This window comes from Myotis nattereri (assembly GCF_964212035.1).
Source record: "Myotis nattereri genome assembly, chromosome: 8".
NCBI lineage: Eukaryota > Metazoa > Chordata > Mammalia > Chiroptera > Vespertilionidae > Myotis > Myotis nattereri.
The window spans coordinates 31083250-31097623 of record NC_138083.1 but is presented as its reverse complement, the minus strand read 5'-3'; the positions used below and the strand labels follow the sequence as shown (position 1 = coordinate 31097623).

The 14374-nt window shown below is 43.7% G+C and overlaps 1 protein-coding gene across 6 annotated transcripts in view; it reads left to right on the top strand.

Annotated features, from left to right (window-relative positions):
- The window catches only part of PTPRA (protein tyrosine phosphatase receptor type A), a 131382-nt gene that overhangs the window by 102785 nt on the left and 14223 nt on the right, over nucleotides 1-14374 (top strand). For all 6 annotated transcript variants that reach the window (XM_081096822.1, XM_081096823.1, XM_081096821.1 and 3 more), the window contains 8 exons: nucleotides 416-506; nucleotides 2520-2596; nucleotides 5198-5234; nucleotides 9211-9308; nucleotides 11072-11191; nucleotides 12187-12353; nucleotides 12840-12975; nucleotides 13689-13838. In XM_081096822.1, coding sequence (XP_080952948.1) covers nucleotides 416-506; nucleotides 2520-2596; nucleotides 5198-5234; nucleotides 9211-9308; nucleotides 11072-11191; nucleotides 12187-12353; nucleotides 12840-12975; nucleotides 13689-13838 — 876 coding nt within the window. The remainder of the gene's footprint in view (nucleotides 1-415; nucleotides 507-2519; nucleotides 2597-5197; nucleotides 5235-9210; nucleotides 9309-11071; nucleotides 11192-12186; nucleotides 12354-12839; nucleotides 12976-13688; nucleotides 13839-14374) is intronic.

The window sequence follows — 14374 nt, the reverse complement described above, 5'->3', positions numbered from 1 at the left end:
CCGTCCAGAGCACTCCTGTGTGGTTCATTCTGAGATGCATCTTATCTTTGCATTGTGGTTAGCATGAGGAGAAGTGGCTCATCCCTTCATGTCTCCACTCCAATTAACAGGGTGGTCCATTTTGACCCAGCATTGTAACAGACCCCTAACCATGTAGTAACCATATAAAGAGCATGCTGCATAATAACAGAAGGCATTCTGCTCCTGGGGATTCTTGGTGGTAAACTCTAAGAAATTTGTAGGCACTTTAGAAAAAGGAGCACGCTCTGTGTTAGGCTGCAAGTGTTCCCTTGGGCCCATCTTTTTCCCCCAAGGAAAGGCAGAACTTGCTGCCAGGTCGGGAGTTGGTGTAGCAGTCTGCATGTTTGGTGTTTATCCCTGTAAGTAACTCCTCTAATTTCTCTTAACCTTTCAGGCTCTCCCTGCTTGTCCTATCCAGGCCACCTGTGAAGCTGCCTCCAAGGAGGAAAATAAGGAAAAAAATCGATATGTAAACATCTTGCCTTGTGAGTGTTTGTAGGGTTTCTAGGGATGTAACCTGAAACTGCATCTCTAGCCAGTTTTTCTGAGGCTGGAAAGAACGTTGTGTTTAATCATAGGCGGGTTGGTAAAGAGAGTAAGGTCAGGCCTTCTCTCAATCTAAAATTGCCTTTATGGTTCCCAAGGCGACTCCAGGTGCTTACAAAGTCAGTAGGGGTGCTTAACTAGTTTTTTGTGGCAGGCCTAAAGTTTCTAGGAGGTTAGGGAGAGCAGTTTCACTAGGACCAGATAAGAAGTGGGTTGTTCATGGGGGGCTTTTTTGTAGTGCTCATTGCAAAGAAATTATGATACAGAGTTCTCTTCATAAACCTTCCCAGAGTTAGTCATTACTCATTAGTTGATCTGTGTAGCCTAACAGACATTTTTCTAGACCAGGGGTCTCCAGAATGTGGGATATACATAATCCAGTGGGATAAGAGAGCAAAATATTTGAACTTTGTCTTGTTTTTATAATGACTTTTTTTGTGTGTACAAATTATATAATTTATTATTTAAAGACCTGGTATATTTTTGAATGCTAAACATATTAGAGATCACTATATATTTATATATACATACTGTAATTATGTCTTCCTATTTGTGTATGAATATATGTGTGTGTATTATATATATATGTATGTATGTATGTATGTATTTAATGTAATTGGTATATTGTATACATTGTTCAGACCCCCTTTTTTTTTTTAATCCTCACCGAAGGATATATTTTCTGTTGATTTCTAGAGAAAGTGGAAGAAGCATCGACATGAGAGAGACACATCAATTGGTTGCCCCCTCTCCCCCACCCGACCCTTACCAGGGCTGGGGAACCTGCAACTGAGGTACTTGCCCTTGACTAGGAATCAAACCTGAGACCCTTTGGTCCTTGGGTCGATGCTGACCACTGAGCCAAATCAGCCAGGGCAGACCTTTTTTCTTTTAACAATATATATACACTGAGTGGCCAGATTATTATGACCACCTGACGTTTGTAGGCAAATTAGCTATAATTTCGCGCTGAAGTTGCTAGAGCGCCAGATCTTATAAACGTCTGAATAGCACAACATACCTAAGTATCGTTGCTGATCAAGTTCATCCTATCATGTTGATGGCGTATCCCAATGGAGATGGCTTCTTCCAGCAAGACAATGCGCCATGCCACGGTGCTCGTATTGTGCAGGAGTGGTTTCAAGAACATGAGGGAGACTTTACCTTGCTTAGGTAGCCCCCACAATCACCAGATCTCCATCCAATTGAGCATTTGTGGGACGAAGTTAAAAGAGCCATCAGGCAACTGGTTCCACAATCATCAAATCTCACAGAACTGGACAGTGCTATTCATCAGGCATGGTGTCAGATTCCTTGCATCACTTTTCTACATCTTGTGGAGTCAATGCCAAGAAGAATCGCCGCAGTATTGAAGGCAAAAGGTGGCCCAACGAAGTACTGATGGGGTAGTCATAATAATCTGGCCAGTCATAATAATCTGGCCACTCAGTGTATATTGTCAATTCATCTGTTGAGAAACAAAAGTACTCACTTTCCTCTTTATCAACTGCTTACTATTCCATATCTTTTTTTTCTTTAACAATAGTTTATTGATTTTTAGAGAAAAGGGGAAAGAAACATCAGTGTGAGAGCAAAACATTGATCTGCTGTCTCTTGCATGCCCCCTACCAGGGATCAAGTCTGAAACCCAGGCATGTGCCCTGACCAGAATTGAACTGGCAACCTTTCAGTGCACAACCAACTGAGCCATCCCGGCCAAAGCTGTGGACATATCTTAATTTATTTAACTAATCCCCTAATGATGATTGAGATATGTCCAAATTTTTGCTGTTATAAATAGTTGCTGCAGTGACATCTTTATACATCTGTGTCTCTATACACATAGGCACAAATGTCTTATCTGGCCTGATTGTGTCAGGACCAGTGAGAAATAAAATTGGATTTAACTATTTTAATATTAACAATATTTAAAGATTAATTTTTTTTCCTAGATGATCACTCTAGAGTCCATCTGACACCAGTTGAAGGAGTTCCAGATTCTGATTACATCAATGCTTCATTCATCAATGTAAGGAACTCAGGCTTTCTCATTCATTATCTTGAACTGTGTCCTTCCCAGTTTCATGTTAAGAGGAGTATTTGTCATTTCAAGTTTTCCCTGAGGAGTCAATTTTTTAAGTGACTGGAAACAAATTTTTTTAAATTTTCATGTATTTTTATTGATTTTAGCGGGGAAGGGAGAGGGAGAGAGAGAGATAGGAAACATCAATGACGAGAGAGAATTATTGATCAGCTGCCTCCTGCACCACTCCCACTGGGGATCAAGCCCGTAACCTGGGCATGTGCCCTGACCGGGAATTGAACCGTGACCTCCGGGTTCATAGGTCGATGCTCAACCACTGAGCCACGTTGGCCAGGTAAAAGGGGTTTATTATAAGATACTGGATAGCTTAAAAAATCTGTGGGAGAGCCAATGAACCAAGCTAAGGTGCTGCTCAGTGAGGAATAGAGCAGTCCCAGAGGTACCCAACTACCCTGTAACTCTCATAGTGAAAGCTCTGCAGAAGACCTGGATGCTTCTGCCATGCTTGCCCAAAGACCAAATCTTGCTAGCACAATCACTATCTCACATCGCTCACTTCTACCCCTGGTCTTATGTGGGAGCATCTGCTAGGTCTGTGCAGAACTAAACTGCAAGGAATGAATCTAGGGAATTTAGCTTTTAGTGTCTTGGCCCCTGTAGTAAGAAAGTAAGGATAGCAGTGGGTGAGACTGGGTGTTGAATAAGCCACCTTATAGTAGCTGCAATTTTTCAGTACAGCTAAGGGTTTTAATTAATTCTCTGGGCAATGGGGTAGTATCGAAGGTATTAAAGACAAGAAGTGACATGGCCACACTTGTATATTGGTCACTCAGGTTACTATGTGCAACATGGATTTAAGAGGACCAGCTAGGGGCTGTTACAGTAGTAGGTTATAGATGATGAGGGCCTGTAGAAAGGTTGAAGAGGAAGCAACAAAATAAAAGCTACTTTGGAGGTAGACTTAACAGGACTTGGTGATTGATTGTATATTTTCGAGAGTAGAGCTTATAGAAAATACAGTGATCCATGTGGATGTCCAGCACACAGCTGGTCATATTCATCTGGAGCTCAGAGGAGATATTCCAAAGCCATGGTCTTGGAAGTTATTCAGAGGGAGAATATTGGGCCCTGGGGCCCACCAGCCTCTGCCACACACACATTGAGCAAGAGACACTCATGAATAAGATAAAAGGAGACTGGGAGAGAAGAGCACCTCAGAGGGCAAAAAGTAAAGCATGGAGGAAATGTCAGATGGCCAGCAGGGTTAAGTGCAGATGAGAGATCAGTGAGAAAGAGGGAGCAAATGTGCCTTGGATTTGGAGTATAGGGGTAGACAGTGTCCTTTGAAGCAAATCAAGGCCATTTGTTAGAGGCTGCCAGTTATACTTACCAAACCCTTTTTCTCCAGCTTAATTGAGGTATAGTTTATATAACAGAAAATTGGTCTATTTTAAAGTGTAGATAGAAGTCAGTAAATTTTATAAAATTTACCAAGTCATCCTGCCATCACCCTAATTGTTTAAGAATAGTTTTAACAACTTTAGTATATGTAATTCATATACCATAATTTTACCCATTTAAAGTGTACAATTCAGTGGTTTTTAGTATATTCACGGATATATGCAGCCATCACCAGTCGATTTTACAACCTTTTCATCACCTCCAAAAAGGAACCCTATACCCTTTAGTTATTGCCTCTTAGTTTTAGAACATTTGATTACTTCAATAAAAACTTCTTGTCCAGATACAGTTAAACCCCATTCCCATCCCTGGCAACCATTACCAAGCCCTTTTTGCAGAGAGCTAAGATCACAGATGGATCTTGAAGGGAAGTGGTGGCAACTGCCAGTGGAGACTAGGACCTGTGGTGTGGGGAGCACAAAAGTGTGAAAGCAAACCTGACATTGGTCACAAGGGGAGGCAAAAGAAGCAGTGGCATAGTTGGCAAGTGGGTTCCAGCCTGGAGTCTTAGAAGGAACCAGTCTCCTCACTCACCTTTCGATGTCTAAGAGTGTATAGGTCTTCAGCAGTTACTGCCAGTTGTTGGTTTCTCAGAGGCTCCTTAGCTATGTCCCAGTGCACCTTTGCTTCTTCTCTCACTGCCTGTAGTGGAGAACCCAGAACACTGGGAGCTGACCTGCCATACCCACAGGTTATTCCCCGAAAGTCTTTGCACCAGGGTAAAGCATCATCAAGAAAATAACCATTTTCTTTCCAAGTGTGAGCCCAGCTTCATCCCTGGAACCACCACATTTGCTTCTGCCTTAGAGGGTTCCTATCCATTAATACTAAGACCCAGATTGTAAGGCTCTGAGACACGTCAGAAATAGGGTCTAGCCTGGGATTTGGGATTTGGATATTCTTCATTAGTAATTTACTTGGAGAAGACTACCTAGATCATGTAATCTTTGATTCCTGCTATCTAAAGCTAATCCCTTGGAAATTTCTAGAATGGAAATTCTTGTTAATTGCCTGGACCTTTTTGTAGGGAGGCCGTGTTAACTGGTTGGGAGTCTGGAGAATATTATTTCCAACCCATTTTTGGTTTTCACTTTCTTTTTCTTTCCCACTCTCCTCTCCCCTCAGGGCTACCAAGAAAAGAACAAATTCATTGCTGCACAAGGTAAAGTAATGATTTTTGAAACAGTATTTTTTTATTGATTTCAGGGAGGAAAGGAGAGAGAGAGAGAGAGAGAGAGAGAGAGAGAGAGAGAGAGAGAGAGAGAGAAATATCAGTGATGAGAGAGAATCATTGATCAGCTGCCTCCTGACTCTGCCCTACTGGGGATTGAACCTGCAACCTGGGCATGTGCACTGACTAGGAATCGAGCTGTGACCTCCTGGTTTATAGGTCAATGCTCAACCATAGAGCCACTCTGGCTCAGCAAGTAATTAATGATAATTTTTTACTCACGCTTATCCATGAGCTCATAGTGGGTTTGGGTTATTTCTTCCAAATGCTAAATAGATTAATCTGAATGCAGTAGCCTTTCTATAAAGATTACTATCTAAAAAAAAAATGTAATCCACCTTGCAATTTTATAACTAAAGGCCTTGAACTTGATGACTTAGTATCCAGGGGTCATTTAAAAGAAGTCCTTTTGTAAGTGTGCATAAAAAGACTGGAGAAGGCTATACACACATGGTGTGACCCTTTGGGAACATGAGGTTCTAGTTAGGCTGCTCAGAATTTGAATTTGTAATCAATCTCCAGAAAGGATTGGCCACCTCCCAGGGTCCAGGCTGGCTCATTTCCTCCCTGCCACTCGTGGGCCTGAGCTCCACTATTATTAATAGACTAGAGGCTGGATGCACGAAATTCAAGCAAGGGGCTCAGCCCTCGAAGCCACTGCAACTTTGTCCAGAAGGACGTCCGGAAGACGTCTGGTCTATCTGGTCTAATTAGCATATTACCCTTTTATTAGTATAGATAAGTGGTCTAGGAAACTCAGAGCAGGGACCCAGTACCATGGACCCTTTAGTTAGTGGAGGACAATGTACAGGGAAACAAGCATAAATTTTGGTAAGTGGCTATGCTTTTAATACAGTAGCCAATAGCCACGTGTGGCTATTTAAAAGTAAAAATTTAATTAATTAAAATTTTAAATTCAGTTCTTCAATTATAGTAGTCACATTTTAAGGCTCACTAGCTACATGTATAAAAAGACTGGAGAAGGCTATACACACATGGTGTGACACAGTAGTGCAGATATAAAACATTTTCACCATTACAGAAAGTTCTGTTAGACATAAAATAGAGATTGAGGTAAAGTAAGTTAGGAAAAGCCTCAGATCCTCCTTACCCTCACAGTCTCCCACTGGGGTCAGGCTTTTACATAACCAGGCCCTGCTTTCTCTTCCTCTGTAGCCATCTGTCAATTCAGATCTGTCTTCTAAGGCCCAATTGTGCTAACACCTACTCAGTGATGATTTTGGCACCAACAACCATGTGCAGTCTTTTCCTCTCATTATCTGCCATAGGACTTTGTTGACACTAAAATATTTGTGAATTAAGGTCTCCTGTGACTTCCTGGTTGACTTTTTTTCAAAGTCCCGTCCTCTTAAGCCTTTCCTCAGTACTTCACACTCCTTGAAATTCCTCCGTTATTTCCTGATGTTCAGTTACCTTGATTTTTCTCACTTTTCTTTCCCTGGCTGTTATTCTTCATTCTGCCCCTTAAATGTAGCTTCTTCCCAAATGTGTGGGTGACTGCTTCCTTGAAACTCCATCTCTGTCTTTCATGGCACCATTTTCTCTCAGTTCTCTTGCCTCTCCATCTGCTCCTCCTTATCTCCTTGCCAGCGTTTTTATTCTATCTGAACTGAATGATGCTGAGAGTCCTCAGCATTCTCTGTCTGACCCCTTCTGTTTTCTGTATTCTCTTTGAGACAGCTCATCTAATACTCACCTCTGGCTGCTGCCTCTCTTGACCTCTCCTAAGCCACATTTTCAAACTAGTTTTGTACTCTTCCACCTGGATACCCCTACATACTCTTTAGATTTAACATCAGAAACTAAAACATGACTCTTCCTTAGACCCCAGACTGCTTTCCTCCTGTATTCTTTGGCCATCACCATGACTGGAATGTAATCTACCCAATTAACCAAGCCAGTTTAGGATAATCCAGATCTTCTACCTGTCCCTTAGTCTAATGCAGGGGTGGGCAAACTTTTTGACTCGAGGGCCACAATGGGTTCTTAAACTGGACCGGAGGGCCGGAACAAAAGCATGGATGGAGTGTTTGTGTGAACTAATATAAATTCAAAGTAAACATCATTACATAAAAGGGTACGGTTTGTTTTTTTTTTTTTTAGTTTTATTCATTTCAAACGGGCCGATCTGGCCCACGGGCCGTAGTTTGCCCACGGCTGGTCTAATGACTAGTCCTCTTATTTCCATCTTCAAAATCTCTCTTCTCTTACACATTGCCTTACTCCCATCTTTTCTTCCAGCTCTGTTACAGTAGCCTACTGACTGATTCTTCTACCCCTCACCCTTGCTCCTTGCATTCTTTCCACCAGAATGTTCTTTTTCGAGGAAAACTTATGTCATGATCCTCATGATTTTCCATTATCTATCTTTCAAATTGTAATTTAACTCTATTGGGAAGTTAAGGTACAAGGACAGGCCTTGTACCTTACCTATCTTTCCAGCTCCGTCTTCCACCACTCCATGCACTCTGCACAGTTACCTCACTGAATTCATTACATCACTGGGTATCTCGTGCTCTCTTTCTTGTTGCCAGCCGCCTGTACCTCTGCCTGGAGTGCCTATTCTCCCTGCTTCCTCTCTAAGCTCCCATCCACTGATCTACCCTAACATATAACTCAGATGTCACCTACTCTGGTAGATTTGTCCTGACCTTGCCAGGCAATGAAACAATTACTCTTCTGTATATCTTTCTGGCATATGTTCACTTCTATCATTGTTTTTCTTTGTAATTTTTTTTTTCATTTTTACCACGGGGAATATAAATTTTAAGGAAGTCAAAGTTATTACAAAGGTTATAAAAATAATGTTCTTCCCCCTTTCTCCCTTACTCTTTTAATCTAATGCAACCATTTTTATCTGTTGATTCCTTATGGGTAGATGATATACTTTATTTAATTCTCTACAAACAACCTCACACTCAATCAGACAGACATGCATATACATGTCTCTTTTCCCCACTCTTTTTTTTTAATTTAATTCTTTATTTAAAGTATTACATAGGTCTCCTTTTTCCCCCATTGCCCACTCTTCCCAATAGAGTTAAATTACAATTTAAGGTTAAGATGACATTTGTTGTTTACATTATTACTATACCAATATTATTTACCACTGAAGCACATAATGTATAATTTTTTTGGTACAATTTTTGGTTTTCTCTTTTCTGAGAGTTAATGATTACCCTTTTTTCCTATTCACTTACTTTTTTATATAGCTAACATTGATTCTCCCTCCACTCCCCCCCACAAAAAAAATTCTTCTCTAGAAATATATTCTCTCAAGAATTCAGATACATGGAGTTTATTTTTTTATCTTGGGATCCTTCAAGAACCTTCTTTCTTTTGCCATTCTGGATAGCTTTAGTCTCCCTTATGTGTTAGATTCCATCTCTTTCTCTTTCTTTGTTGGCTCCCTCATTTTTGTTTGGAAATCTTCTAGTGGCTTTCTGGGAAGGACTGTGTGGGAAGTAAATTTTAAATTCCAGTCTGAGCAAGTCACCTAACCCCTCTGTGGTTGATGACACCTACCTCAGAGCATGGTGGAAAGAAGTAAATGAGATATAAAACACTTAGCTCACTATCTGGCCCATAATGTGATATTGAATGAATAGTAATGCTTTCTAATCTCAACAATATATCTTTGGGAGACATTGTTCATGTTCTCTTTATATTTTGACAGCCTCCCACTCCCACTTCACTTTTTAGTGAAGTGCCTGGTGGATACATGGGGAATGTTCAGTTAGCAGGTGGGTGGGTGGATCAATGTATTAGATATTTAGCTGGAGATATGTGGGCACAGGCTTCCAAAGTCAAGAATGAATGTTTCAAATTTCCCAGCATCTTTCTTCCCCTTGGCATGGGTTCTCATTTTTGCTATTGGCTGCTTTAGGACCAAAAGAAGAAACGGTAAATGATTTTTGGAGGATGATCTGGGAACAAAACACAGCCACCATTGTCATGGTGACCAACCTGAAGGAGAGAAAAGAGGTAAGTGGAAAATTTGTTAGGAGGGCCTCTGATACAGGCATGACCAGCAGAGGGTCTTTGCTGGAGCTGTGTTTGTGTCTGGACTGTCCACCCTTTGTGGCTCCTTGCCAGTCATTCTTGCAGACAGAGCCCAGGTTAATATGCCTACCAGACTTTCCTATGTCCCAAAGGCCTCCGATGATCCCAAGGGTTGCCTAGGGCAATGGTCGGCAAACCACGGCTCGAGAGCCACATGCGGCTCTTTGGCCCCTTGAGTGTGGCTCTTCCACAAAATACCACGTGCGGGCGCGCACGTACAGTGCGATTGAAACTTCGTGGCCCATGCGCAGAAGTCGGTTTTCAGCCTGGGCGAGTCTATTTTGAAGAAGTGGTGTTAGAAGAAGTGGGGGGTGTCGGTCGGTCAGGCGACGGGAGACATGGCACAGGCGGCCCACGGGATATGCAGCGCGGGGGAGGCACACGCGATTCATGCACGAGTTGAGTGAGCCAGTCAGTCAGCAGTCTCATTGTGCAGTGGTTAGTGCTAGTCGCGACCGCAAATTGCATGTGGGTGACAAAAGTACCTACTCAAAGCATAAAGTTACCTGTATTTTTCCAACCAGCTGCAAATCCTAAAGGTATTTTTGTCATCAATTTAAGAATTGTAATTATTTTGTGTTGGTGGCTTTATTATTATAAAATGAAACATTTTTTTAGGTGCCCTGTTTGACATGGCTACAAAGAAGAAGCAAACTACCTATATAGTTTAAGTTTAAAAAATTTGGCTCTCAAAAGAAATTTCAATCGTTGTACTGTTGATATTTGGCTCTGTTGACTAATGAGTTTGCCGACCACTGGCCTAGGGCATGTTCCCTGTGTCTGGTAGTCAGACAACTCACCCTGGTTCCAAACAGCCTGACAGAAAGACTTGGGCCATTGGCCAAAAAAGCACCACAGAGGGGCTTTTTCTCTTTGGCTTTCTAGTTCCTCCTTCCTGTGGTTTCCTGTCACTCCTCCTGGGTCGGCAGAGGGAGCTATATGAAACTGAGACCCTGCACCAAGTGCAAGGGAATCTGAGGCCCTGGCCTGATCCTTGAGGCAGTCTTCCGACTGGTCATTTTATTTTTGACCGCCAAGTCCATACCTGGCCAACTCCATCACTGGGTCACAGCCAGCCCCAGTCCTGAGTCCTGGATCAATCCCCAGGAAGGAATCCCCATCATGACAGTTTTTCTCCAGGATGGCCCTTGAGTCACCTTGATCCCCACACGAGTGTTGGGGTACTGTTCAGCACCTCCACGGTGCTTGGGAAGGATAGCATTAGGTCTGGGCGTTAGGTTCATTTCTTACAACCAAACCTCTGGCTCTTGAAGGCTGTCCAAGGACCAGACACCAGAGAAGACCTTGGGCCTCTTGTGACAGGTTTACAGCCTGCATCAGTCCACCCTGGTGGCCTCCTCATAGGTTGCTGATTCCAGGGAGTAAGACAAGCTCGCCTCTAGAGTATGACAAATTTGCCCTGAACTGACGGAATAATGGGAATGGGAAAGAACAAGTATATGTGCGTAAGTTCAGAGACTGCGCTAAACAGGATGAAAACTGAGGAACTTGGAAAAAGAGCAGATAAAACAAATAAGTAGGTAATTGTTTGAGGTGAAAAAACAGGCCATGGGACTTTCCCAGGACTTCAGTCTTGGCTATTGTGGTCCTTTTCTTTCCGGCCCTTTCCATCTACCAAGGGCGGGAGGTTTAAGGTCAGGGGATGCATGTTTGTTCCTTTCCAGTGTAAGTGTGCCCAGTACTGGCCAGATCAAGGCTGCTGGACCTATGGGAATATCCGTGTGTCCGTAGAAGATGTGACCGTCCTGGTGGACTACACAGTGCGAAAGTTCTGCATTCAGCAGGTACTGTTTTCTACCTCCTTTTCTTGGCTCTTGCTTTGGATCTGCTGACCATTAAGAGGGCAGAATAGGTTGTGTTACTGCCCCTTTTCCTCAGGGTGGTCAGGAAGCTGATTGTGTGTTGTGTTTGGACTCTGAAACCAGAGATCTGGCTTCCAGGGAACTTCTTTTGTGAAAACTAAGGAGCATTTTTATGACTGGGAGAAACGTGATTATTATTTTTTTTAATATATTTTATTGATTTTTTTACAGAGAGGAAGGGAGAGAGAGAGAGAGAGAGAGAGAGAGAGAGAGAGAGTTAGAAACATCGATGAGAGAGAAACATCTATCAGCTGTCTCCTGCACACCCCCTACTGGGGACGTGCCTGCAACCAAGGTACGTGCCCTTGACCGGAATTGAACCTGGGACCTTTCAGTCCGCAGGCCGACGCTCTATCCACTGAGCCAAACCGGCTAGGGCGAGAAACATGATTATTGAGATGGAGTTTTATCATCTTAGTATGAATCAATTGCATCAGGAGGTGGTTAATCTTCTGGGTACTTGACTCGCTTTTTCTTTTTTATTCCAATGGCTCCTAACATCAAGGATGTGATAAGCCCTGCTCCTGGCCCTCCAGAGTGACCCTGGAGGCTTAAACAGAGGTCACCTTGAGCTGAGGGCAAGTGTAGTGCTATAAAAAGAGAGCCTCCCAAGAGTCAGGAGACCTGCATTTTAGTACTGACCTTGCCATTTACTAGTTCTGAGACCATGACCAGGTCATTTACCTTGAGTTTTACATTCCATATATGTAGACTGAGAAAAATAGTAATAGTTTACCCAGTGGGGTTCCTGGGATGATTGTTCATTGTTAAAACTTTCTTGGGTACACCCTCATTTCCCTATTGTCACTAACAGCCACAGCTGGCCCTGGCCCCTAAGCCTCACCTTCCCTTCACTGGGGCTGCCCCACCTACCCCAGGATTTCAGGGCCAACACACAGGATTTCCTCACTTCACAGGTGGGCGACATGACCAACAGAAAGCCACAGCGCCTCATCACTCAATTCCACTTTACCAGCTGGCCAGACTTTGGGGTGCCTTTCACCCCCATCGGTATGCTCAAGTTTCTTAAGAAGGTGAAGGCCTGTAACCCTCAATATGCAGGGGCCATCGTAGTCCATTGCAGGTCAGTGTGGCCTGACCCTCATTTTCCCACTCATACCACACTCTGTTCCCAAGGGAAAGCACAGGCCCTGGCTGAGGAGGCTGGCATAACGCAGATGAGCTGTTAGGTCCCTAGGGTAGCAGAGAGACTCCTCTCTGGTGCTGGTTAGAGATACTCTAGGAAAAAGGGAAGGGCAGTCCTCCAAGATCAGGGTGGGGGTGGGGGTTGGGGGAGACCACTGCTGTGAAGCCAGGAAACTAGGTTGATTGCTGCCTTGTGCACTGGGAGCCTTCAGGCCCCTATAAGTGTAAAGGTTCTCTAACCCTAGAGGTAAGGAGTTCAAGGTACAGTGGGGTTTGTTGGTTCCCTGAGAGTTCCAGCTCTACCTCATTCAGAATTAGAATTTAGAGGCTTAAAGAAAGAGCCCTGGCCTGTGCTGCCCCCTCCTTACATGCTACCACAAGGCATGTAGGCCATGCCTGTAACACCCCTACTCTCTGGCTACAGTGCGGGTGTAGGGCGGACAGGTACCTTTGTTGTCATCGATGCCATGCTGGACATGATGCATACAGAGCGGAAGGTGGACGTGTATGGCTTTGTGAGCCGGATCCGGGCACAGCGCTGCCAGATGGTGCAAACAGATGTGAGTGATTTGCGGGTGAAGCAAGGTGGGGGCATGCCAGGACCAAAACATCTGCCACCTCATGGATTACTCAGTCTCCCAGGTTATTGTGAATGATCATCATACAGTGTGATGAAGGGCCCTGGTAAAATGTGCATTAAGAGAGACATGGAGCACAGAGGGCGTTGTACCTAGGGGAATTGGGAAGGCAGGTGTCATTTGCACTGAGCTCATTTGCACAGGATAAGGAACAGGTCCTGAGGGAAGCAGGCATGCAGCAGCTGAAAGAGCTAGTCCCTGCAGAATTGTGACACAGTTCAGCTATATCCAGCTTATCCTTACTGTTGAGATCAACTCTGTGGTTAGGGCATGGGGCACAGTGCTGGGAGGCAGGCTGGCACAGGTTTTGTGTGTCGCCAGATTTTGATAGTCCCTTCAGACTATCAAATCTTTCCTCTCAGAATAGGCAGGAGTTGGATTTGTTTTTCTCTCCAGGCTTTCACTCCAGAAGGTTGCCAGAGTAGGACCCTCTCTCCCAAGCTCAGCACCCCAGGGTGACTCATAAATTTCAAGCCCTGTGTCACTGAATTGGGACAGTTAGAGTGAATTGTTTTATCCCTGCTAGGATCAAAGGAGAAGTGGACTGGAGGGAAATGGGGGTCGGAAGGGGTAGGTCTGCCACCATAGGGATAGTGTTGTGTGTAACTCAGAACTCGGGTACCATCTGGCTTCAGATGCAGTACGTCTTCATATACCAAGCCCTTCTGGAGCATTATCTCTATGGAGATACAGAACTGGAAGTGACCTCTCTAGAAACACATCTGCAGAAAATTTACAACAAAATCCCAGGGACCAGCAACAATGGATTAGAGGAGGAGTTTAAGGTGAGTTGGACCTGAACCACCTTTTCAGATTGAAGGATTCATGTGATGTGGGAAATGTGGGATGCTTGACTCCTTGTAGATTTACCAACAGATGATGAAAACACTTACAAGGTATGCGAGTGGTTAAGGAGGTGCGCCTGTGGCCCTTTGCTCATACCCTGGTCATTCTCAACCCATCCTGCACATTAGAATCACTTGGTTTGTTTTGGGGGTAACAGGCAATGGTAATTTTTTTTTATCCTCACCGAGGATGTGATTATTGAATTTAAAGAAAGGAACGGGGGAGAGAGAGAGAAAAATATTGCTGTGAGAGAAACATCCATCAGTTGCCTCCAGGACACACCCCGACTGGGGATCATACCCACAGCCTAGGTGTGTGTCCTGACCAGGAAGCCAACCTGCAAGGGATGGCGCTCCAACCACTGAGCCACATGGCTAAAGCAGCAATGGTATTTTTTGTTGTTATTGTTAGTCCTCACCCGAGTCAGAAAGTGGTATATATTTGAATAAGGTTTTCTAAAGAGTCAAAGACAGCC